General features: G+C 40.8%; 1 protein-coding gene across 2 annotated transcripts in view; it reads right to left on the bottom strand.

Moving 5' to 3' along the window:
* Window positions 1-277: 277 nt before the first annotated feature.
* Window positions 278-27,615, bottom strand: part of ramp1 (receptor activity modifying protein 1) — a 154,960-nt gene continuing 127,622 nt past the window's right edge. For both annotated transcript variants that reach the window (XM_030125209.1, XM_030125210.1), the window contains exon 3: window positions 278-4,469. In XM_030125209.1, the coding sequence (XP_029981069.1) occupies window positions 4,214-4,469 (256 nt within the window). In that variant the 3' untranslated portion in view covers window positions 278-4,213. The remainder of the gene's footprint in view (window positions 4,470-27,615) is intronic.

The raw sequence follows: 27,615 nt of genomic DNA, 5'->3' as shown, positions 1-27,615 counted from the left end.
ATGTGAAAAGAAATACACAATAAGTATAATAGCATACTTATCCCATATACTTACAACATACTTTACACTTAAATGCATATATCTTTTATTCCTTGTATTGGCTCGAGACTTAAACGTTCAATATACATAAAGATTATATTATATTATATTATATTATATTACATTATATTAATGCACATGGTGTATCATGTGCATTAATATTTATATTCGATATTTAGTATCCAGAGACCTAGCACATCCCTTTAGCACATTAAGGAACAAAAGCTGCAGTCTTGAATGGATCTGAAACAGCAATCAGGCTTTTTTTTATTTAACTTTTCTTCATATTCATTGACGTTAAACTTCAACCATTAAAAGTCACTTCAACAAAAAATAAAAAATGTTTCATAACAGATTATGCTTCTGTTCTTCAAGAGCTTTTGGCACACGGTACAAAGTCAGATCGTGTTTGAGGGGAAGTGTGGGAGTGTTCTAGTGTGTTTTGCTGTCAGGCAGGTTACAGGTCAATAAATCTATAAATGAAAGAGTGCATTCAAAAATACCAATGAGCAAAGAGTTCACATGGCACACTCCGCCACACTGGGAGATCACACATCAATAGAAACCTCCGGTTCATGGTACACACACTGCTGCAGGGAACAACATCAACAGTCAGCTGAGGTGGAGGTTGGCTTTCTTAACCAATCACTTGATGTTCTCTTTGATCTGTTTTCCTCTGGTTTTATCTTCATCCTTTTTTATTCATTCTCCTAAAAAACAACTCACTGTTTATGCAGATGGGTGCATTTGACCTGATAATGATAGTGTCTGGTATTGTAGGGGAGACAGGGGTAAATTGAGCAAGTGGATAAAATGGGCCCCATCACTGTATCCATAGTATCCAATAGTAGAAAAAATAAATAAATAAAGTAATCACATGACCATAAAATTCAGGTTGTATGGTTCACAATCTCAGAACCACCTGGGACTTGATCTGATTTATATCAGAAACCTGATTTGTCCTCTACTTCTGTAAATAAAATAATGAGATACTAATTTAAAAAAAAAAAAAAAAAAAAGTATTATCTTCCCTGAAATAAGATTCAAATGATTTTTTATGGACGCCAATATTTCTAATTTCCTCTGTTTAATAAGTAAAAATGGTCATAGATAGATAGATAGATAGATAGATAGATAGATAGATAGATAGATAGATAGATAGATAGATAGATAGATAGATACTTTATTAATCCTGAGGGAAATTCAAGTATTTTCTACAAAATGTATTTGATTGTGATGTTAAAAGTGCAGCACTGTGCTTTTGTACAGATGCAACACAATAAAAGCCTTGACTATTTCAGTAAAAAAATATTCATTACAGAAGTTTTTTTTGTGTAAACATCTTCCTGTTGCATTTTTAAGTCTCTACAAATGACGAAATGAACATCATGCTTAATTGGTGACACATCATAAGCCCACCACCAGAAATTTATCCAACCTCAACCCTCAACTTTTTATCCCTATTTGTGGCAAGTTGTGCCACAAGCCAGATATTTATTTATCACCCCGTCCCCCAAAGAGGAGGCAAGGGGTATTGTTTTTGGTTCAGTTTGTTTGTTAACACTTTAGCAGCAAAACTATTGGTTCAGTTCATACCAAATTGGGTTATAGATTGCCAGTGACTCAGAATAGATGTCAGTACATTTTGGCGAAATGTGGGTTTGTTTGAAAGGCAGGTCAAAGTTCAAATTTTTTATGATTTTTAAAAAATCTCCCCATTACTTATAATGGGCGAAATACGTGTGAGGGGCGGGGTTTGTTATGCCTGGCACCACTTGTTTATTTGTTTGTTAAGAGGATTTTCCCAAACTATAAATGGTTGTATGATGTCCAGAAGTATATGCAGTAAATAAATACTTTCACATGGTACTATCATCAAGGTACAAAGTGGCTCATATTAGCACATAAAGTTTGGTGTTGCTGACTAAACATTTGCTCACTTTCACTACAGAAACTTAGTGACCCCTGACATAAAGCTTCCCATGGTCTGAAACTGTAAGAAATCAAAATGCTTTGGTTCTAAGTTTTGCTGTATGTTGCATGTGTTATGTATCTGTTGCAAACCAGCTGCTGCGTTTCATCTCTGCCAAAGGACATCATTAGGGAACAATTGTTCACAGTGGGAAAAGTGGAAACAAACATAAGCACAGTCCATAATATACACATCACCATGGCAGTTATTAAACCCCTATAGTAGTAATTCCACTACTATGGAATGTAGTGAAATGTGTGCGTGTGTGTGTGTGTGTGTGTGTGTGTATGTGTGTGTGTATTCGTTTAATTAATCTATAATTTAATAATTTAATAAATTAATCGGTCTTGAAACTTCATCCTCAGCCAATTCAACCCTAGGTACCAGCTGGAATTCCTTCTGTGCTGTTACCCTGGAGATGTAGGCAGCATGACTCAGCATCATCACAGCTCAACAAAACTGAGGTCTCAATCTCTATAACCTCCCCTAAACTGCACATGTGCAAAACATCTGTTTGTGGCATTATTAAATCTTGTGTTCTCCTAACAGGGTGCCCTTGAAAACAGACACATTCTACTCCCATTACATCTCGATGCTCTGATGAGATACTATTTGTGTGGTTAAGTGAATATATTTCAAATGTAATACACATCTGCTGAAATTAGTATTTCTTTGTAAAACACAACAGTTGGATTGGACAGAAATCAACATATACACATCACTATGAGGATTACATGTTCCAAATGCATTCAGGCCTTCTAATGATGGCTTCATTCATCATAGTCTACATACCTTCAATATTTACAGTGTATGCATACATTTAAACTCTGATACCCCTGTGCTCTCTTAACAGAGATTTGAGTAAACCGCAGTCCAGATCAAAGATTTGCAACAAGGCCAAACTGTTGGATGATGTTGCAGAGTCAGTTGCATCAGTTTGAAGCTGCCAGTTTCACTTTGACCCAGGTGTTGATGTGACTCATCCTGTTAAACCACCGGTGGCTGGTTCAGATCTTAGTGTAATATAGTGCACATTTGCATGCAGCAGCACACCAGTCACTAAGAAAAGCAACGTTAACATTAATGATGAGCCCTGAGAGGTCATGACACCAGTCATCTGCTACAAGAACCTTCAGTCACCTCGTGTTTTTCTTCTTTTTTTTTTTTTACCCATGTCTGAAACCTACCAGTTCCATCTCTACATAAAGAGCTTATCTCAGACCACACATACACCTTTACCTTCTTAAGTTCATCATTATTTTATTGGCTGGGAATGGTGAGCTTCCATTACTGAGTTTAGATAAATAATAGCACTTAAAGCTTAAATAATAAGAAAGGTATATTCACTGTGCTTCCAAACAAATGTGTTGATTTTACCAACTGGTTGCACATGCATCAAACTCCAGTGGCATTTTGGTCACCCATAGAAAATCAAACATTACTGAGAGGTTCCAGACTAACTTTCATTTGCTTCTCAAACTAATGTGTTTTTCATGTTTTTACTATTTCATCAATACCAGATAATCAGCTATCACTATCACTTACTCATATCAAGGTTCTACAAATTATAACAAGCCTTCAAAGCTGCAGTACTAATCATAGTACAGTCATGGTCAAAGAAACACTGCACTTTCTTATCTAATGCCATTGATGTGAACTAGCAGATTTTTTTGGAGCGTTTACATGCACTTGCAAATATTCAACATATCTTGTTGTGAATCTTTGGTCTGAACTGGGGTGAGCTGTCTGAGGCGATCACAACTTTGATGTTTGCAGATTCATTTTTAAGTTGTTTTTTTTTTACTTAGTATCCATTGTACTATGCATTTCAACATGCATTTTTTTTATCAAATCCTTTTTCCTTACAAAAAGTGAAGTGATTTTTATATTTGCAGTATCTTTCCACCAGTTAATAACGTGGTCCAGATCCTACTCTGTGTGAATCAACAAGTGATTGATGTCATTAATAAACAGGAGTTACAGAGGGTTTAAGGTCACACATCAATGAAGTAGAGTCTGGCTTTAAGTTAATCTCATCAGTTCCTTGTTCTGTGTCCATATTCTAGGGATACACAACCCTCTGCTAAACACAAACACTCAGGAACAGTAATCCTTTGGTCACTGAAGGGTAGGATTCTTAGGGATATCAGTACCTCTGGTCTTGCGGCTCATAGCTGACCCCCCCACCCTCCTCTGTCTTCTTTACACAATCCCTTCACTGCGTTTACTTCTCCACACCACCAGGGCGGTCATGAGCAGAGTAACCAGGATGGGGACCACGATGAAGGGCCCCAGGATACGGTTGGGGGGATCCCTGAGGAGGCGTCCGGACAGCGAGCAGTCATGGAAGTAGTGTCTATGAACGTGGATGAAGAACTCATCCACTAGCTGGTTGGGCCAGAAACACCCCATCTTCACTGCTACCAGGTACGTGCAGTTTGTCAGCTCTCCATAGAGTCTGGGGTCACAAAGAAAAAGAAAAAAGGTTCACACACTGACAGGCAAAACAAGAGCACCCACCATAACAGTTGAATATTATCCTTTCCAGACACAGTCTTGATTTCAGGGCCTTCAACACTTTGCCAAAATCTACCACCCTTTTCAAGACAAAGAACATGTCACCTGCTTTTAAAACCTTGAAACTTTCTCGATACTTATTATAATGTTTTACTTATAACAGTTTTGTTTGAACTGCTTTACTGCATTGACAAATGGTTGTTAAACACTGTCATTTCTATTTTATTTAAAACTAACTGTTCCTGTAACCTATACTCATGGCTATTTCAATAGGCATATCCTATAAAATGTATAAAGGAAGCAGAGACAGTCATTATGACACTGTGGTTTGTGGACTTCTGTTAAAAAGCATAAAGTCACCATCTTGTATCATTGGAAGGAGAGAGGGTGACACTTGTCAAGTTAATGCTAATGTTAACTCAACTAGCACTGTTATGTTAAATACCACCAAGTAATTTCATTTACCAGATCAATGTTAACACATGTTCAGTTTGATAGTGGTAATGTCATCTTCATGTAGATTGTAAAACACTGGCCTAACAGACCTTTTAATCCAAAACTGAAATAATGCTTATATTAGTTAAAGTAGCTCACTTTGTGAAGGGTTAACCTCACTAAGGCAAACACTGACAACACATCTGACTGTGACAGCTTCTGTTTGTTAAATGTGTTTTACTGAATAAACTATGAGTGCGATGCAGCAGTATATGACATATAAGGAATGAGTTATACAAAAATAGAGACCAAGATTGCTTGTTGTAGGCAGTCACCATGTTTACTTCTGCTATTGAACATTTTAGCGTAGGCATCTATGGGGAAAATGACCATCCTGAGAATCCAGTTTCTGGAACATCTGTGTTGCCTTTGATATTCAGCTCCAGAGGTTTGTAACTGGTAATATCTACTGACCAAATCAAATTAGATAAACATTGTACATGTTGAACACTTGTTTTTCTCTCAAACTCCCATGGCTTTATCTATAGATGATACTGGACAAGGTAATTGTCCAGATAACACACATACACCCTTTGTGCAGAGACTCCACTGCCTGAAGCTGGACCAACTATATGTATTGTATATACATTAAAATGAAAAGGACCTTTTTTTTTTTTTTTTTTTTTACTGCATGGCCACAGATGTTATTTTACAAGGATGGAAGCTCAAAAAAGAATTGGAAAAAGTAATTTGGTTCCTCATTTTGCACCCAATAAGAGTCCCAAATACAACCAAAAAAAAGTAATAGATCAGAAATTTGAACACATTCAATTATTGATCAAAGTTGTGGATATGTTCATTTTCAAATATCAGCTCTAGTGTAAACACAGCTTGTTCTCCTTGTAAATGATGGTTAAGAACCTGATGGCTTCTGATGATGCAGCCCTACGCCAGGTCTGTCTTTGTGGAATTGTTGCAGATATAAATGGCTCAGGGTTGGTTTGGCATCACACTACAAATATAAAACACTGTGGATGCTGTTCACAGTGATTGTGTTATGATTCCTTCCTATGTTGTGTTACAGTTGTGGGTGAGAAAAACAATATGGGTTGAGAGCAAGTATTAAACAGAAATTGATTAATTTGCTTCTCTACTTACAAAATAGAGGATTCTAATTTTCACTATGTACATTTATTATAGATTAGATTATTTTGTGTATTTTATATTGGTCTGTGGTGTGTATTGGGCAGTGACTGACTGACTCATTTTTTGACAATAGAACTACATGAATGTGTGTTGAACAGAAGTGAATTAAGATGCAAAGTTTAACTAGTAACTGCAGGCAATTCTGAAGGAGCCCTGACGGGCCATGGTTGTTACAGCTGGCCATGGAGGTGTCTATGGGTCCGACACAGTTGAAGATGTAGCACAGCTGAGTTACATGTCAAACCCCACCCACCAAGTACATTCACTGAGTACCCCCATTGAGTACACCCACCAAGTACATTCATCGAGTACATGCCAAGTCACTGTTTATCATAGGTAGAACAAACAGAATGTTTCATGTCATTTGGAAGATGCTGCAGTGTGATACTGTCAGCTTGACTTTGTGTTGCTGGTGCTATAACTCTGATTAAATATTTCAGTGCAGTTATCAGAACTGGACAATTATTACCAATTACTTTCAGGAAATGTTGATACTGGCACAAGGTACAAAAGATTACATTTTGATGGTGATGGGGGGGCTGATCCGCCTTGGCGGAGGTCTGCGCTCTCCAAGTGCTTTTCTAGTTGAACATGTAAAATTCACTTAATGTAAAAAACTGAGATATCATGGAGGAAAAAAATTATGTTTTACGGCATAGGCAGCCTAATTTACAATATTTATTATAAACTATTCCCTCAAGTCAAACAGAAATGACAGAGAGGAGCTGAATTAGGCAGATGCTGTTTTAAGTTGAATGAGAGCCGTGTGAAGAAATAAAACCTGCATAATGAGGGATTCAAACTCAGCAAACGACTGCAGTGATGTGAGAAATAGAGGAAGACTGATATATTGGCCAGCGGATATTGGGCCAATATATATATATATATATATTTTTTCAATATTGGCCATCGACCTTAATTTTTTTGAAAGTCGATATTTGATCAGTAGTAAAAATGTTATAAGATATTTGATCGGGAACCTGTGTGGGCAGCACTTGAAGTTCAATAAATATTGCTGCATAAAAATCTTAATTATCTGAGTGTTTCAATTGTATTTTATGGTTAATGTGCTTTAACAAAAATCAACCTCAAATATCAGCCTCAAAAATCAGCTGTAGATATCAGCCATCGGCTGACCAAATTTAAAAAAAAAATTAGCATCGGCCTTAGAAAAACCCATATTGGTCGACCTCTAATGAGGAACAAGTCAAAGTGTATGTGAGGTCTGTGGATTATTCAATATCTCCACCAACAAACCTCAGTGGCTCCATCAAGTCAGTTATATTTGTGGAAACGCAGTTATGAACCTAAAAGTCTAAAAGGATTCCATCCAAATTAGTGATGTGTGGATCAGTGGGTTACCCGTGGGTCACTTTATTTGCAGGGCAGGCCATTGATTGAGTAGAGACACAAAAATATGTAGGGCCTACAGTATTATATATAAATTCTGTATAGCAGGTTAAAATATTTTGCTATATATAGCCTATTATATTTTATATTATTTGATGGTTAGTACTACATAACTTGCGTAACCTGAGGATTGATGTCATGAGAGCACCAAGCAGTGATTCCCGGCCACCATAACCAGCCATAACATTCAAACTAGCTGAGAAATACAAGTGAGGATGGAAGACGAGGTATGGGAGAAATTAAGGTCGGGAATCTACATCGTAAAAAAAAAAAAGATCTCCAAGCTAAATCTAGTGTTTGGGGTCAGAAGTAGTCACATCAGCAGACAACTATAGTATAGGCTACGTGAAGTGCAATGACTCTGAAAAAAATCTACAAATATGAGAGCCACATGAGAGGCACCTCCAGCTTGTCGATACTGTTTATGAGAGGTCAAAGAAAAAGACAGGTATGTCTCAAAATATTACCACTTTTCTCAAAAGTAAAGTCCCCATGCAAGTCAAGTCCGAGGTTACAGATGCTTGTGTTAACCTGTGCTTTCAAGATCTGCGGCCCTTTGACATTGTATCTGGAGATGGATTTTATAATATAGCCTTTTATAATATAGTGTGATTAACGTAGGCGTAGCACGTTGCAGGCATGTGGATGCTAGCAGCGCACTCCCATACAGGCAAACAGTGACAAAGCCAAAGTGACAGCAGCAGAACAAAACGAAATACTCAGGGAGACGATAAACAAAGCTCTTGTTGATGGCATTGCTATAACCACAGACATGTGAACAGATGAGTTCAACAAACGGGCTTACACAGCATTAATGGGATACTTCATTAATGACAACTCGACATTGGAGAGCCGTGTCATCATGACAGCGGAGTTTGACTCTACTCTTAGAAAAACCACGAGCAAACTCCACAAACAAATTATCAAGGAGCTCCATGACTTTGGAATTGAACCAGCTCTCATACCAAAAATAATATTTGTACGTGATCAGGGAGCAAACATAAAAGCTGCCCTTCGCAGCTACAAGTGGATGCCTTGCACAGCACCTGTGATTAACATAGTTCTCAAACACACATTTGAGATCAAAGAGAACACACCAGCCTATATGGGTAACGTGAGAGATGTTATGCAAAACTGCAAAAGCCCTGTAACTTACCAAAAAAAATCTGGTACTGTTGTCCAGCTGCCACACACCGTGACACAGGAATTCAAAACTCGATGGAATAGTAAAGTTGCAATGATGCAGTCTGTTGGTAAGCAGTATGGAGAGATCCAAAAGGTTATGCAGGAGAAAGATCAGCTCCACAGAATGGATGGCATTTAATTGGATGTGTTGAACACAGTTATCAAGTTTTTGATGCCTTTCAAAACTGAGAAGAAGAGATGGGGGGGGTGATCATTATCTAGCTATTTATCTGGTGGCACTTTGGTTTTTCAAACTGAAGAAACACTGCAAGCCCCAATACAATGATACGGAGTAGATGGTTTATTTTTGAGCACAGGCAATGCAGCTACTGAATGAGAAACTGGCCATCAGTATCACCCACAAGCTTGAAACGTTTCTTTGTCTCCATTTTAAGTCCCTGAAGATGTTTCAAGCAGATGAGAGGAATACCGTCTACGACTAGGCCAGGAGACTTATCAAGGACTTTGACAGTGAGTGTAGGCCTACTGCACCAAGTGTCTTGGCAAGGGAGCCAGAGACCACCACCACCGCCACACCTGGTGGTCAGTAATACTAGCAGCTAAATATTCCCCTGAGAACCAGCAATGCCTTTTTGTCCTCTGCGGTGGACGAGAGTTTCACAGCTTTATTTAAAAAAAAAAAAAGAAAAAAAAAAACAACTGTCCACTGCAAAGGACATTTATTTCATTAAATAAAATTTTTTTTAAAATTATCTGAAAAACTGTGGCATCATATGGTTTCCAATCAAGGCACTTATGCAATGCAAAAACCCCAAAACTTCTACTTACTGGTTCTCAGGAGGATATAATTAGGCCAACATAGCTACATCTTTTTACTTACAGTTGTTTAATGTAAGTGTAGAAAAGTTAAATACTGTTATTATATTTTATTTTCAGTTGATGATGCCAAGAGAGTGAAAAGAAAAGGAGATGAGTTTAGTGAGTGGGAGGATGAAGGTGAAGAAGACATTGTAGAGAGAGACAATGTCCAGTGCTACATTGAGGGCCATTTCTTCTGGAACAGAGAGGACATTCTAAGCTTCTAGCTAGTGGTGGGAGGATCAATCCAAATATCGATAGTATTGATACCAAGTCAGTATTGGTATGAGATCGATACTAGCGTGGTGAGATTGATACTTTAGTTTCAGTTTTTCTCTTGTACACATTGCTGCAGTTTCATCAAAGAAGCAACAGGCCGGTCACCAGACTCACTGCTTCTGTCTTAGTGCAGAGCAGGCACACTTTGCTTCTCCTCTCCCCTCTTGTGTTTTGATGTTGTGCCTTCAAGTGACTCAGCAGCACAACGCAAACAAGCAAGATGTCTAAGCCCTTCCTAAAAATTTTTACTTACATTTTGATTTCTTAGAATTTTAACAGTGCTGGAGGGTACACCTGCACCTGCATGTGCAGGTGTGCCCTCCCACCAGCACAAGCACAACGCGTGCACCAGCACAAAGCAGAAGAATTGCATGGAAGAGGAGTGCCATGTAGTTATATTTTCAGGCTGATAATGAGACAACAGCAAGCTAAATAATTTGTAAAACGGCTAAAAGGTACAGATAATTTAGATTTAATTTTTATAATTGCAGTTTCTGAACACGACCTGAGAAAAACAATATTTGTTTTAATTTGTTTTCCGGTGATCATTTTGTGCACTGTGTTAATTTAAGAAAAAAAATTCCAGACATGACAATGTATGGGAAAAAAATTGTTTTGTTACTGTTCTATTGTTTCTGAAAAAAAACTTAATTTGACAATAAAATATTTTCTATTTATTTATAAACTTTACCCTAATTCTGTCCTGGGTTTTAACTATTTAATAATAAAAAAGGAAACACCACAAAACATTTAAAGGTCTTGAAAATGAATTGCGATTTAGCAATTCAGTGATGCATCCACCTTAATTACTGAAACGTATCTGCATTGATACTGATATCGACAATACTGGCCCTGTATTTACTTGGTATCGGATCGATACGAAAATATGCAGTATCGAACACCATTACTTCTGGCAGTCACAGACCTTGCCCCTGCTTGCCAAGGTGTCAAAATGATTCTCTGTATCCCAGCCACAAGCGCATTGAGTGAGCGCACATTCAGCTCTGCTGGCCAGGTGCTGGAGTCTAGGTGAAATTGATTAAATCCCTGTACTGTGAATGCCATTCTGTTTTTGCAAAGTGCACAAAAAAAAAAAAAGTTACTTGAAAGATATAACTTCAGTGGATATGAGGCCACTGGCCAGGGCTTTACAATAGGCTCTAAAATGTTAATTTCTGGTTCAGACCCCAACTTGTTTTAATTTGGCTGGACCTGTTTGTTTATCTGTTGCAGTTTGTAACATTTACTTGCAATCAAGGCTAAATAAAGCTGTTTTCATTTAGATTAAAATCAGTGGTGGCTGCTGGTCTTTAAAACAGGGGAAACTCATCTTACAGCTTCAACGTAAAACTTGTCGTATTATAGCAAAGCAATTAAAAATAAAAGGAATGCTTAACTGAGGCTGCTATGCTTCATCTGTACCATAAAACCACATCAGCACACACTTGCAGGTGTATGACTTGACCCTTGTTCTCTTCAGCTGATGTAGTCACAGTACTTTGGCAAACGATCTTTCTTCCACTGATATCCACATGGGACTGAGCTCCAACGTGCTCCAATGCCAGTATGTTTCAACATCGCTGTCAGTCAAAATGGGCTCAGCCTTTCAGACCAATACCTACTCCTTCAAACAGTTCATCCAATCCAACGTCCAAAGTCCAGTGTCCTGGCCTGCCTACTGACCCATTCACCTCCAGAGACGCTGAACGTCCATAGGACGGTTTTGGGTGGGATGATTTTATGCATTTAGCCAATGACCTGCATGCTTCCCTGCAGTGAAAAAACAGCTCAGTGGTGCCACATAGACAACCCATTGACGCTCAACATCAATGGAGAATTCAACAGTGTAAGCTACTGATACGAGAATGTATTGGGGAATTTGCAGTGGAAAGCAAACAATAAACAGCTCACCAGAATGACATAGCCATAAAATTAAGTGCATGCTTGTGCAGTTTTAAAGTAAATGTAATTTGTGTCTTTATTGTAAATTCAACTGTGCAATTCTGCCCATTAATTTCCTGAAATGTTAGAGGAAGTTCAGCTTTTCTTGCTGTCTCAAAGCAATTGCCTCTGATTAAAATGTGTAGCCCTGATTAATTGGTTGCGGGTGCAGGTTGGGTCGGATTGTAAAAATAGCTGCAGTGGTGTGGGGTAGTTTGGGGTGGGTCAAATACTTCCACAAAAGCAGGACCCGCAATTATTTGGTTATTTTGGAAATGAGCATATGCTGACAATTGTGCAGTTTTGCAGCTGTGCTGCTGCTTTTACATTTCAATGTGTCTTTATTGTAACAACAGAGAGGATTTAAGTATTGAAAACACTGACTGTGTCATTATTGAATTAAAAAAAAAAAAAAAAAATCAGATTATGACAAATATATGAGCTCTGAGCTATTGAAAAGTCTGTGTCAAGTCTCTTCATTTTCCTCCGAGTATTTGGAATTTTTTTGTTGTAAAAAAATATTTCCCTGATTTGAGGATGCTGTCAAAACTGAAAAAGATTTCTGTAATCTCTGATCAGTTGATTGGCATCCTTTAAATGGGCCATTGTTCTTCAAATAACAAATCATGAATACAGAATTTAGGTCAGAGAGTCCCTGAGCTGTTTGTGTTCAAAGTTTAATCATCCTTTTTCCTCAGTTTTCCTGTGCGGAGGAAGATAAGTCAGCTCTGTACATGACAAAGAGTGTCATGGTGTTACTCATTGTGTTCTTCAGCAGGTTTCTGGGTCAACCCTGAAAGCACCTTTGATCAGCAATCATGCCGTCATTACACTTTTGTTCATAATTACTAGAGGGAAAATAAGATAAGAGGGGATCCTGGGCTCAGAAAATCCTCAAAGAATTCCAGTAGGGAGATTTAAGATGGTATCTCCTTTGCAACATAATACTGGATCACCTTTAACTGGATCTCATCCAAGTACATTTTGCATCATCCTGCATACCCTCTTCAACACTTGCACTGACTGTTGCTGTTATGACTCTAAGGGGAGTGAAACTGTTCTGAAACTGGAGATTTCCAAAAACAGGCCAAACTGTCACTACTGAGCATAGCAGACAAAATGTTCTTTACTTTCAGCTTTGTTATTCTGTTTGTTATTCTGCTAACATCCCACATCCCCTTTTTCCTCTGAGGGAGCATCTGAGTTTGAGTTGTTGTATGGGAGGGCAATCCTTTGTCTAGGCTAAAGATGACTAAAGATGTTTTTAAAATGGTGCAGCACTTTCTCCACATGAAGAAAAAGTGGAAATATACTTAGGGGTTTCTGACATGAGCAGACTTTGTATGGTTGGTGAATATTTTTCTTCAGTTACCCCTGTCCAATGTGACTCAGCTTCAGTTTGCTTGTGTGCAAACAGATGAGACAGGATTTATGCACATTTCTGTAAATGTTTGTTCTGTCTGTGCTAAAATATCCCAGCTAGACCCAAGAACACATTTTAGACTTTTTTTAATACTTACTTTATACCAGTGTGTACTCCAGACTTATGCTGCCTTTATGTGCTCTCAGGAAGATGATCCTTCCCACTAGTGAATTTGAAATTTTGGGCTTGAGAGTCTGGTTTTGACCGTCTCTATGTGTAAAGTGTCATGAGATAGCATTTGTTATGATGTGGAGATATATGTATATAAAATTGAGCGAGAATTTGAGTGAGAGTGAAATTATGAGTGTGTTGTGTTCAAGTGCTTTTTATGACATAGCAAAATGAAAATTGGCTGACACAATTTATCATGACCTGCTACTTGGATAAAAGTGTTTTGGATGTGTTAATTCATCTGCTTGAGCATTTTTGGATTTTTTTTTTCTTTTTCTTTTTTTTTTTTTGCCAAGCTGTGTATACTATAAATGTGCAAAACAATCAGCTAACAGCAGCAAAATGTTAATAAAAGCATGGCTTATCATTTGCAGTGAAACCCTCATTACTCTTCACCATGTTGAAAGGTCAAAGGTTATTTTCAATCAATCAATCAAACTTTATTTATATAGAAATCACAACAAAAGTTATCTTATGACACTTTACATATCAAGTTGGTTGAAACCAGACTCTTTCATCTTGATAGCTCATGGATCAAAATTTTTCCCAGTTCTACAGTGGAAAATATGGTGTGAGAGGGTGTTTATGTGCAATTTGTGTGTTTGTAACTAGTATTACCATAATTCCTATAGCACGTGAAGGCTGGATAAGAGGCACAGATCAAAGTATCCAAGTGAAGTATGTTAAAGTGTAATACTCACTTATGTTAGACACTTTTGGTTTCATTTCCTTTATTTGGAGCCTGTAATAAGTGTTCTGGTGGTTTACCTTTTTATTAGTGCTCCATTAAGAAGATTTTAAGGGGAATAAAACACCTTCGATGGTGTTGTAGCTTCTTTTTGTTGAATAAAAGATGCTTTTTCTTGACAGACTATCTTGGTTGTTAAGTCAAACTCATAAGGTGGTTTCAGTACATAAATATTATGAGTTTACAGTTTTAATGTGTCAGTAAGCTAGTGTTCAGCATTAGTTCACCCATAACCCCTTGCACTTCCCTTGTTTTACTGTTTGGCCCAAATGTGGTTACTTCTGGCTCCACAAAGAAGAGATGGCAATGACTTAAACACAAACTTGGGGTGGGAAAACACTGTAGTTTGTTTTGAATATCATTCATATTCAGAAGAAGAATAAGCTTGATTGCCAGTTACTGCCAAAATGACATATGTAGGAAATCAGGAGACACAACATACCAATTTTGTAAGTAAGTAAGTAAATAAATAAATGAAAATAAATAAAATAGTTGTGTTTATGCTATAACAACACCATGTTAAAGGTGTGTTTAAGTTTAAGCATAAAAAACAACTAGGTTAGGATGAGGAAAGGTTAGGTTAGGGATTTAAATTCAGAATTGTTTAATCCTCACTACCATAATCAACAAACTCCTTCTAAAGTCTGTGTTTACTAATGTTGCCAACTAGTATTTACTATTAGCTCTTAGTCAATCATCTGAGTAAGACGGCATAAGTACACTGTGGTTGTCTTCATCCCCTTCAAAAACTGAGACATATTTTCATTTATCTGGTGAGAATGGGCCAAGTAATGTTATGAAAACCAATGAACACTGTCTGAACAATTTACAACTGTTAATGAAAAATAAAAACCTAATTATGAATATTATATTTAGTTGTTGCAGTTGCACACACTGAACCTTTAATATCCATTGTTTTCATCTTTGTTGGCTCCAGGTCCTTGGAGGGGTTGTGGTTGCATGGCTGTGTTCATCACTGAGTGCACCTCATTCTCTTTGCCTTATTCTCTTTGCTTTACACTGATGCAGTCATTTTGAGATTAATGTGAACAACTGCTGTTGTGTGGACTTGTTGCTGGTGAAACAGGTACAACGGAGGACTCAAGTGCAGTTTAAGGTGCTCAAAGAGCACAGTCTTTATTAACAAGCAGACAAGCAACAGATGAGGAGCAGGCAGAAGGTGAATCGGGGACAGGCGAGGGGTCAGTAACCAATAGAGCCAGACGAAGCCAAAGGGGAGCAGACAGGAGACGAGGTCGGGGGCAGAAGGCTGGTCGGTCATCCGGGGTTCAGGCGGAGAGACGTGGTTGGAGAGGGGCTGGTCGGTTACTGGGGGCTCAGACAGGCAGACGTGGTCGAACAGACAGGCAGGTGAATCTCCAGGCGGTGTGCAGGGCACGTCAGGAACAAACAAGATCAGGATCAGAAGAGCAGGCAGAAGAAAACACTGGAGAGTAACACACAGGGGTAGATACAATCTGGCAGAGAACAGAGGAGAGAGAGGTGAATACCCTCTATACCCTCTACCTGATGAGCCCAGCTGTGCTCACAGGTGAGGGTGATCAACTGATGGGGAGGTGTGGCAGGCAGAGTAATGGGGAGGTGTGACTGAGAGTGAGACCGAGGGAAAGAGAAAGAGAGAGAAAGAGAAAGAAAGAGAAACAGCAGAACAGATAGACAGAGATGTTACAGAACCCCCCCCTCAAGGGACGGCCCCTGACGTCCCAAAACAAAGCTGGGTGGGTGGAGGAGGGTCAAAACTCTTCAGACAGGGCCTCCTCTTCTGATCTTGACCCCTCCTCCTCCTCCGAAGAAGTCTCCTCCACAGCCAGCGATTTGGGAGCGTGGGAAGGAGGGGAAACCACACCATTGTCTGTGGTGCGACGCTGATTGTTAGACGGCTGATCTGGGTGCAGGTGGTGAAACTCCCGGATGAGCTGGACATCCATGATCTGGCGAGCCGGGACCCACGACCTCTCCTCAGGGCCATAACCTTCCCAGTTAACCAAGTATTGGAGAGCCCTACCCCGGTGCCGAGAGCACAGCAAACAGCGCACGGTAAAGGCAGGGGCACCATCGATCATCTGTGGCAGAGGAGGTGGCTGAGAGGCTGGCATCAGAGGGCTCTCTCGAAACGGTTTCACTTTGGAGACGTGGAAAGTAGGATGAATGCGCATAGCGTGAGGCAGCTTCAACCTAACAGCTACCGGATTTATAACTTTATCAATGAGGAATGGACCAATAAACTTCGGGGCCAGCTTCTTGGACTCGGTCCTTAAAGGCAGGTCTCGAGTGGACAACCAGACCCTCTGACCCTCCTGATAATGAGGAGCCTGCGAGCGCCGACGATTAGCGGTAGTAGAATACCTGTTCACTGCTCGCTTAAGTGCGGTTCTAGCTTGGGCCCATGTCCGTCGGCAGCGGCGGATGAAAGCTTCAACAGATGGACAGGATGATTCCTCCCCTGCTGCAGGGAACAGCGGAGGTTGAAACCCATAAGCACATTGGAATGGGGTGAGTCCCGTGGCAGAACAGGAGAGGGTATTGTGGGTGTATTCTACCCACAAAAGCTGTGTGGCCCAGGTAGCAGGATGATTAGAAGCCATACAGCGGAGAGTGGTTTCCATTTCCTGGTTCATCCTCTCCGTTTGGCCACTGGACTGAGGATGGAACCCTGATGACAGGCTGGATGAGGCACCAAGGAGCCGGCAGAATTCCTGCCAAAACACAGAGGTGAACTGGGGGCCTCGATCAGAAACCACATCCACCGGGATGCCATGAAGACGAAAAAATGTTCAGGAGAACCGCCTCAGCCATCTCCTTGGCTGAAGGAAGCTTGGGCAGGGGAACGAAGTGAGCCATTTTACTGAACTGGTCCACCACTGTCAGAATGACAGTATTCCCCTCAGACGGAGGTAACCCGGTGACAAAATCCAGGGAGATGTGCGACCAGGGTCGATGGGCTATGGGTAGTGGATGAAGGTGGCTGGCAGGTGGATGACGAGGCGTCTTATGTTGACTACAGACCAGACAGGCGTTGACAAACTCTGCTGTGTCCTCCACCAGGGATGGCCACCAGAACCGCCGCTGCAGCACCTCAGTGGTGCGCTGAATACCTGGGTGCCAGGTAAGTTTAGATTCATGAACCTATTGTAAAACTTCTGACCTTAATTCTTGTGGCACAAACAGGCGGTTCTGGGGACAGGCACTGGGACCCGGCTGATCCTCCAGAGCGGCTTTCACTTGCTCCTCCACCTCCCAGGTGAGGACTGCGATGCGGTGTGAGGCTGGGAGGATGGGGTCCGGCTGGTCACTGCTCTCCTCCCCGACCAGGAATTGATGTGACAGGGCATCTGGCTTGATATTTCGGGAATCTGGCCGGTAAGAGAGAGAGAAGTTAAAACGGGTAAAAAACAATGACCAGCGGGCTTGACGTGAGTTGAGCCTCTTGGCTGTGCGGATGTATTCCAGGTTTTTATGGTCTGTCCAAACCAGAAAAGGAACTTTAGTCCCTTCCAGCCAGTGCCGCCACTCCTCCAGCGCTAACTTCACCGCCAGCAGCTCATGGTTGCCAATGTCATAATTTCTCTCAGCTGATGACAATCGCCTCGAAAAAAAAGCAAAAGGATGCATTTTTTTTTTTTTTATCATCGGCCGCCTGCTGGGAAAGAACTGTTCCCACCCCCACATCAGAGGCATCCACCTCCACTATAAACTGTCTCTCCAGGTCGGGCACCCACAGGATCGGTGCAGAGCTGAATCGGTCCTTAAGGTGTCTAAAGGCCACATCTGCTGCTTTAGTCCATTGGAACGGGACCTTGGATGATGTGAGGGTGGTGAGAGGGGCTGCCACGGTGCTATAACCCCAAATGAACCTCCGATAGAAGTTAGTGAATCCCCAGGAATCTCTGCAGCTGCTTTTGGGATTCAGGAACGGGCCAGGAGGTGACAGCTGAAACCTTCTCTGGATCCATCTCCATCTGACTCCGCCCCACGATGTAACCCAGGAAGGAGACGGACGTGGCGTGAAACTCACATTTCTCCACCTTTACAAATAGGGAATTCTCAAGAAGGCGCTGCAGAACCACCTGGACGTGATGAACGTGTTCCTGCTTGGACTGAGAAAAAATCAGAATGTCATCAAGATAGACAAACACAAACTTATTTAACATATCCCGGAGGACATCATTGATAAGTGCCTGAAAAACTGCAGGGGCATTGGTTGAGCCAAAGGGCATCACTAAATACTCATAATGCCCCATGGGGGTGTTAAAAGCCATCTTCCATTCGTCCCTCTCTCGGATCCATACCAGGTGGTACGCGTTGCGCAGATCCAGTTTAGTAAAAATGGCGGCCCCCTGCAGCAGCACAAACGCTGAAGATATGAGGGGGAGAGGGTACTGGTTCTTAACAGTGATGTCATTCAAACCACGGTAGTCTATACAGGGTCGGAGGGTCTTGTCCTTCTTGTCCACAAAGAAGAAACCTGCCCCGGCGGGGGATGAGGATGGCCGAATGATACCTGCAGCCAAAGCTTCATTAATATAGGTTTCCATAGCCTCTCTCTCAGGCGCGGACAGTGAATAGAGACGACCCTTAGGGGGAGTTGTGCCAGGCAGGAGATCGATGGCACAATCATAAGGATGGTGCGGAGGCAGTGACATGGCCTTACTTAAGACCTCCTTGAAGTCGTGATACTCAGACGGAACCCGGGACAGATCTATGGCGGTACCAGAGCTGACTGGGGTTTCAAAACATGATTCTGCTGGAGGCAGATGGACTTACAGGCGGGGCTCCATCCTAGGATGGACCCCGTGGACCAGTTTATGTGTGGGTTATGATGCCAAAGCCAGGGATACCCAAGGATTAAGGGTTGATCAGGTGACTTCAGAACATGGAACTGGATGGTCTCGTGGTGATTTCCTGACAGAAGCATTGAGATGGGCTTAGTCTGACGCGTAACAGTTCCCAGAAGGTGTCCATCCAGTGCACTGGTTGACACAGGGCGGGACAGAGGAATCTGATCAACATCTAACTGCCTGATGAGCTCCTCGTCTATCAGATTAACATCCGCCTCAGAGTCTATGAAAGCTGAGAGGGTAAGAGGACCTCCAGCCAACAGGAGTTGTACGTGGAACAAAGGGTGGGAGTTTAAGGCGGATGTCAAGGACCGTCTCAGCAAAATGCCCCTTTTGGCTGCTGAGCACTCCTCTTTAACGGGACATCCGGAGATGAAATGTCCAGCCTGGCCGCAGTATAAACAGAGGTTTCCACGGAGACGACGTTCCCGTTCCTCCAGAGTCAGGCTGGAGCGCCCCCTCAGCCCGAGTTCTACCTCTCTGGTGGCTGAGGATGGAGAGCAAGGACTGGAAGTGGCAGACGGCCCCTGAAGACGAGCGGATGAACTGTAGTCTGCCCCCTCCTGATGCTGTTCCTCTCTCCACACCTGCATGCGCCGGTCCAGTCTTGTGGTTAATTCAATGAGGCCATCGAGAGAAGGTGGCAGGTCAAACAAGACCAGATGGTATTTGATGTGAGGTGCTAAACCAAAGAGAAAAGTGTCACACTGTGCGTCTGTGTTCCAGGAGCTGAGCTGGGCTTTGGTTCGAAAGTCTATGGCGTAGTCTGTGACAGAACGACTTCCCTGCTTTAAATTCATCAGACCACCTGTGGCGTCTGGACCCTGTGTCACAGGTCCAAACACTTTACGTAGTCCATCAGAAAAAGTCTGAAAAGAGGAGCAGGCAGCTGTGCCACTCTCCCATTCCGCTGTTCCCCACAACCAAGCTCTGCCAGTCAACTGGTTTATAGTGAAGGCAACCATGGCTGTTTCTGATGCATACGTGTGGGGTTGGAGGGCAAACAGGATTGAACAGTTGGTCAGGAAAGGGTTACAGCCCTCAGGATCCCCGGAGTATCGCTCGGGCACTCCTACCTGGGGCTCGTCAGAGAAACCGGATGGTTGTCCTGGAGCTGGAAATGGAGGAGGAGCCGGAACCGAAACAGATGCCGTCAAGGGATTGAAGACCTGATCTGCAATCCGGCCCACCTCCCTGGAGAGGGTTTTTAAAGAGTCCATAACCCCCCGGAGAGCATGATCATATTCGCACACCAGAGCGCTTTGATCCACCAGCGCCTGACGGACAGAACTGGCATCTGCTGGGTCCATTGTGGCCAGATTGTACTGAAACAGGTACAATGGAGGACCCAAGTGCAGTTTAAGGTGCTCAAAGAGCACAGTCTTTATTAACAAGCAGACAAGCAACAGATGAGGAGCAGGCAGAAGGTGAATCGGGGACAGACGAGGGGTCAGTAACCAATAGAGCCAGACAAAGCCAAAGGGGAGCAGACAGGAGACGAGGTTGGGGGTAGAAGGCTGGTCGGTCATCTGGGGTTCAGGCGGAGAGACGTGGTTGGACAGGGGCTGGTCGGTTACCGGGGGCTCCGACAGGCAGACGTGGTCGAACAGGCAGGCAGGTGAATCTCCAGGCGGCGAGCAGGGCACGTCAGGAACAAATAGGATCAGGATCAGAAGAGCAGGCAGAAGAAAACGCTGGAGAGTAACACACAGGGGTAGATACAATCTGGCAGAGAACAGAGGAGAGAGAGGTGAATACCCTCTATACCCTCTACCTGATGAGCCCAGCTGTGCTCACAGGTGAGGGTGATCAACTGATGGGGAGGTGTGGCAGGCAGAGTAATGGGGAGGTGTGACTGAGAGTGAGACAGAGGGAAAGAGAGAGAGAGAAAGAGAAAGAAAGAGAAACAGCAGAACAGATAGACAGAGATGTTACAGCTGGTGTTATTTGCACTGTTGTTTATATTTTGTTCATGTTTTCTTATCTTTTATTTTTCATTTAATATATTTTATTTATTCTATTTTATTTTATTTATTTATTTTTGTTCAGTTTACTCAGTTCTTGTTCTAGTTATTGTTGTCATTATAATTATCACCATGGTTGTTATTGTTATTACTATTCTTGATATTTTCTTGTGAGGGTCTTTGCCACCTTCTTTTTCTTTTTTTTCCCCTCCCCCCTTCACTGTCTCCTTCTTTCTTCCACCTTTCTTCTCCTTCCCCTCTTCCTTCCTGTCAGGTCTGGCATCAAAATGTGGTTCAGCAAAACCCAGAATAAAGACAGTGGAATATCAAGGGGAGCCTCATATACTTTATAACACTCCCCTTGGCAAAGCAAATTTGTTCAGTGCAACAGGGCAGCCAGACCACCATTCTGCTGTTATGATGCTGGAAAAGACAAGTTAAAAAAAAAAAAAAAAAAAAATCCACTGTTTTCATGGTTAGAACCCTAACAGGTTTACCATTTTCTTTACCATATTCAATTATTAGGTTGAAACCAAATGTGTGTAGTATTATGTATAGAGCAAAACAAATGTGAAGTTACAATTTAGTCGCTTATTAACTTAATTTCAAAACCCATTCAAGTCTTTTTTTAGCCTAATAGGCGACACTCAGAGCATTAAAACTGAAAAGTGTTTGTTGTGAATATACAAAAGAAGGTGAAGGTACAAAAATGGACAAAAATCTACACGAGAACTGAGCACAGGGAACTGAAGGAAAGTACTGAAACCTGATGACATCACATTCCTGTTGATTCAATGGTTTAAACCTCAGACTACAATCTGCAGAACATAAGGAGGTATTCTATAACAATGTAATGTATGTAGTGTATAGCAAAGAAATACTGTATCATGTATGATGGAGTTACAACTCTGAGCAACAGAGGACACAAAAGGAAAAGGATACAAAATGGTGAACAGTGAGGGGAAGGAAATATTTGTAAGCAATCCTCAGAGGTGCATGCTTTGTGCTTCTCTTCCAGGCTTCTTAGCGTAATGTCATGTGGTTTTTAAGACTTATACAAATGATGTCAAACTGTCCAAATGCTGGTAAATAAAAGTGTCTGTGTAATGCTATCAAATATAGATAACATATGCATAACAGATGCAGCTGTATGACAGTGGATATATTTTCCAGTCATTGGAGTTGTACAAACACACAGCAATCCATCCCTAATTAGCACCTAATCCTCCGTTTACTTACAGAGGTCCCCAGAAGGATTACTTCAATTAGCCCTCCGAAGGCCTTACTGCCCCGGGTTTTCCTGGACCAGGGTTTATGCATCAACCTGATGTGAGCTCACACAAAAAGACTTTAAATGATTACAGATGGCTGAAAGGCATGACCCACTAACCAAAACACCCTCCAACAATCACACTGACAAATGTTCTTAGATACACAGCTATATTTAACCGTTGTTAAAAAAGCCAAATGTAAGCAGAATGTAATGTACAATGTACTTTGCGGTTGTACAAAGCAGAATTAGGGCAAAATTCTACCTTAATTAGGGTAAATTAAAAACAGAATCATATTATTTGGCCTCACTGGGCTGCTGGGCTGCTAACGCTGCTGAACCCAGACCTGACCAACTGAACCAACCACAGATCTCAACACTGACCCCAAAGGCTTGGACTGAAGGTACTCGGCATGATGGGTAATCACTTCATCCACCTCTGGAACAGGATCAGTCTGGACTCATCAGACGACATAACCTTCATCCATTAAATATAATACAACCTTTATACTTCTATCAAACTGTAGCTGTTTAATCAAAGAGAAGCTACTGCATCAGTTAAAAGGTTAAATAAACTGTTACAACTCAAATACATGCATTGCTGTATCCAGTGGAAGGATATGAACTATTAGCTGTGTTAAATCCAGGTGTGGACTTTTATTTCAGTTGTGGTAATATCCGTGTGGTATGTATGTGATCTCCACCAATGGATTCACCAAGGCATCGTCTTTTCTATGAGTTACTGTTCCATCCATTTAGGCTAAAATTAATCTTGATGTTGTAAAGGTGCAGACTGATGCAAAGCAGAAATAACTGATAAATCCCCTCAAATACATTACAACAACATGACAAGTGTGAAAATATAAGGAGTAGTAAATCCGATATTTGTGTTAAAATGCAGAGTAAAATTTAATGTTATACAGATACCTAAAAAATTAACAGATGCACAGTAATGAAGTATTTGTATGTAATGACTCACTTTCCACCTCAGATTCTAGCCTCCTTTGCTATGCAAATCCAACCATTTTTAGCATGCGGCAAACCAGCAAAGCCTAGAATGGAATAAATAAGGGCCTTTGATGGCATGTGTCTCAGTGGCAGGAATTAATAATGTAAGCAAGGGAAAAAATAAATAAGTGTTTTGGAATTTCTTTTAATAGCACAAAATATTTCATCCTTGGAGAATTTGAGCGTAGTTTACACAGCAAACGAAAACCAACGGGACATGTGACTGATGGGAGTTGTCCTTGCAGATTTCCATATGAATGATGACAGTGAGGGTGTGTTGCGTTGGAGGCTAAAGCCACTCTGAACTGAGTTAATGTGCCACAATTAGCCACTAAGTGAACAAACAGCAGCTGGATGAGTAGACCCTTCCCACAGGGGCCGGGGTTACTGACGGCACCAGATGGATCATCTCAAGCCAAAGCGTAGTTCATTCAACCCATACATATTTATCAGTAGCAGACAATCTTAAGTTTTGAGAAATGGGTAGATATGGATAGGCACCAACAGTCCTCCCTGTTTTTTAATCAGTACATTTCATATGTAGATTTTATCACCACTCATATAATCAGTTTATCTGGTATGCAGATGGTTGACATGTTATCAGTGTAGGTAACTGACATATTTATAATATTTTTAAATGCTTTACAATTGTTGTGACTAATTTATTTGAGTTGAGGAAAAACAGGCTATTCATGATGGTCAAAGTTCATATTAAAAACATTATTTGTTATATTTCAGATGTTTTAGTCAATTGTTAACAGTAAAAGAAAGTCGTAACAAAGCTGATAATTATTAAGAGAAAATGCTTTAACTCAAGTAATTTCAGGAAGTACTTTTATTTTGAAGTCTGTTGAACCAGGAAGTACTTTTAGATTGTATTGATGAAAAGAAAAAAGATTTACATGCAAGATATCGAATACTATCGCCTCGTTATCTGTTCGTGTTCGTGTATAAGGTGCAGCACGTTTTGTAATAAACGCTCAGTTAGAGAAGAATCCCATCTGGTCATTAAACTAAACTGAAACTCCAGCTATACTTTCACAATTTTATGTGTAATAATGAATATTTATGTGGTCTTTATTTATATTTATGGGTTTGAAGTGTTGATTTAAAGGCTGTTTAACTGTTGCTATGGGCTGATGTTACTCATGAAAATTTAATGAACTATGACAAAGTTTAATAAGTAGCAGATGAAGAGATGTGCAGTGTTTCAATGTTATGTAATAGACATTTAGTTAGTATGGATACTTTAATGTTTTGTACAAAAAATATGTAATTTGTAATTATACTAAAGAGCTTGTATTTGTGCATGTGTGTTAGCTAGGGTAGAAAAGCCAAAAAAATAAATAAATAAATAAATAAATTAAAAAATCAGAGTCTGGTTGTCACTGATGTAGGCAAATGAGGCCGTCGTCAGCTTAGAAATGAAGCACAAATGACACACAAATATGTGAATATGTGTGTTTTACATACTGAGCATTGAAAATCCATCATTAAATATTTAATTCCATTCTTCAATAAGACTTTTTATCCCCAGGTTTAAATTGTAGCCAATTGAAAAAACAATTTAACACCTGGGTTTAACTGTGGGTTTAACTACATTTAGAGTTAATAAAAAGTATTAGAGTTTCATGAGTTTTAAAACTAGGTTGACATTAAAACTGCTTCAAAACAACTAGTTGAAAATTAAGACTAAATCAGTGTTACAGCCAAAAGGTTATGAGTTACAAGTTCTTTCGTGTGAAAAGAAACAAAGGTCCGTTATTGATCTCAAAGTACAGACATATTTTAACATTCATACTGTTCATATAATGGTACTGATTAACAACTAACAGATACACGGTATTTACTACTGAACTCTGCTGCTGGTCCTTGGTTACAGTAAACCTGTTTACAACCTGTCTATACCACAGTTATTTACACAAATAACCACACATGCCTGCAGCCTTGTAGGCTGGATATTATGGATTTATACTGATTTATTTTAAAATAAGATGTACTTTGTTTCGTACCGAAAAGATAGACTTGACCAAGTACATTCATTCATTCATTCATTATCTGAACCCGCTTTATCCTCACTAAGGTCACGGGGGTCGCCTGGAGCCCATCCCAGCTACATAGGGGCGAAAGCGGGGCACACCCTGGACAAGTCACCAGTTCATCACAGGGCTGACATATAGAGACAAACAATCACTCTCACATTCACACCTATGAGCAATTTAGATTAACCAATTAACCTATTAATGCATGTCTTTGGATGGTGGGAGGAAGCCGGAGTACCCGGAGAGAACCCACGCAGACATGAGGAGAACATGCAAACTCCACACAGAAAGGTCCCACCCCCTGTCGACTGGTGTTGGAATCGAACCCAGGACCTTCTTGCTGTGAGGCATGAGTGCTAACCACTGCACCACCGTGTCGCCCTTGACCAAGTACAGTTACTTTTTTTTGTTTTTTCTTATTGAATTAAATAGGGCTATAAAACTACAATTCTATAGTTATAATCTGTGTATACACACAAAATCAGTCAAAAGTCTGGACACACTTCCTTAATGAAGAGTTATTCTTACTTTTCATTCATTTCTACATCTATATTATAAAAGCCAAGTGGCCTCTGTGTGCGTGCATGTGTATGTGTCTCAGGAGTCACAAAAACTGGAAAGAGCTGACTGCTGCAGTTTGGCAGTTATGCATTTTTGGTCAAGGAAGAGAGTAGCAAAAACGGCAAGTTGATAGGACAGATATTTTAGAAGATATTAATAATTTTGGAAGACAATAGCCTTACAACATATATAAATATTTTTATTAGTGATAGTTAACAGGACAATGTGGAGAGGAAAAACAACAACACAAACAAAGGGAAAATCAAATTTTAAAAACTATGAAGGCTGATATTGAAGGGCTGATTGCGATGGAATAATTAAAACTTCTGCATTGGCATATGGTCAAATATGAAAACTGGTCAGGGATTCCGTTTAATGCTTTTATTTTCTCTTCAGGCAGAATTATTACAAGTTGAATGGTTCAGGTGATGACATGGATAAGATGATTTGAATCTTAAACAAAGGGAAACAACAACTCTATTACCAAAACAATTCCAAACATATTCAAGGATATTCAAGTAACAGTAACACTGTGAAGCCTGCTACCGGATGTTAGTCTGGTTTTGTCTGTCTTTTATGTTTGTCTGTCACTTCCTGTTTCATTTTGTTAAGTTTTCCTCATGTGTCTTGTCTGTTGTCTTTACTTCCCTTCCTGGTTCGTGTTCACCTTTTCCCTGATTACCTGACTCCGCCCTGATGTGTTCCACCTGTGTCTCATTGTCTTCCCTCCCTTTTGTGTATTTATACCCTGTCCTTTCCCCTGGACAGACGCCAGTTCGTATTCTCTCGCAGTCTACTTACCAGCGTTTTGATCCTGTCTGTTTGCCTACCTGTGTTTCGACCCGTTTTGTCATCCTGTTTTTGCCTGCTCCCTGTCGGTTTTGTCTGCCTTCCTGGATTTTGACTTCTTCGCCTGGTTTTTTGGTACGTGAGCTAGCTTTACCCTTATGTCCTGTTGCCTGTCTGTTTGCTCTCCCATGTTTGACCTGTTTCCGTCCCTGACCTCCCTCTGCTTCTCCCTAGTCGGCGTGCCGACTCAAAACCCGAAGCCTAACCGTAGGTTCGTGTCCCTCGCCCGGAGGACGAATCCCTCGAGGACTTCCGTGGTTGCTGTCCTCAAGATCCTGTTCATTATCACAGCCTCTATTTTTGTATTACCTGAACATAATAAACTCTGTAAACTTTTACATCCGCCTCCTAGTTCTGCATTTGGGTTCTGGGTCCATACTATCAGCATTACAAACACAAAATATAACTCACTCAGATATGCATCTATCCAGTCTATGCATTTAAGTCTTTGTTTCTTCCTCAGGCCGCATGCTCCATGTCAAACAAAGGGAAAAGAGGATGGGCTGGGCCTGATCCTTCCTCTTAAAGGGTTGAGTGTGGCCTGATAGGTGAGGCTTAGGTCCTGACCCTCCCCAACCAGGAAGTAGAGTTTTCAACACAAACAAATAAACGAAAAAACCAAAAACAACAACAGCAATGACAGAGTATTGACAAACAATGACAACATCATATTACAATGAAAAAGATCATAAATGTAAATTGCAACTAAACTTGGTTTAGTTGCTATTTACATTTACAAGCTTGGTTAGGGGCGATGGGGAAGAGGGGGGTGTGAATGAAAGTGAGGAAGAGTGAGGGGGAAAACAATAATTGTTGTAATAATACAAAAACATACAGTAATAATACCAGTAGTCTAATTTGCTAGTATTATTGTGGCAGCGGTAGCGGCGGAGGCAGTCACAATACAACAATGAGTT

This window comes from Sphaeramia orbicularis, chromosome 21 (genome assembly GCF_902148855.1).
Source record: "Sphaeramia orbicularis chromosome 21, fSphaOr1.1, whole genome shotgun sequence".
NCBI classification, from domain to species: Eukaryota; Metazoa; Chordata; class Actinopteri; order Kurtiformes; family Apogonidae; genus Sphaeramia; species Sphaeramia orbicularis.
Note: the sequence above shows the minus strand (reverse complement) of the source record. Positions and strands in the feature narration are given on the sequence as shown.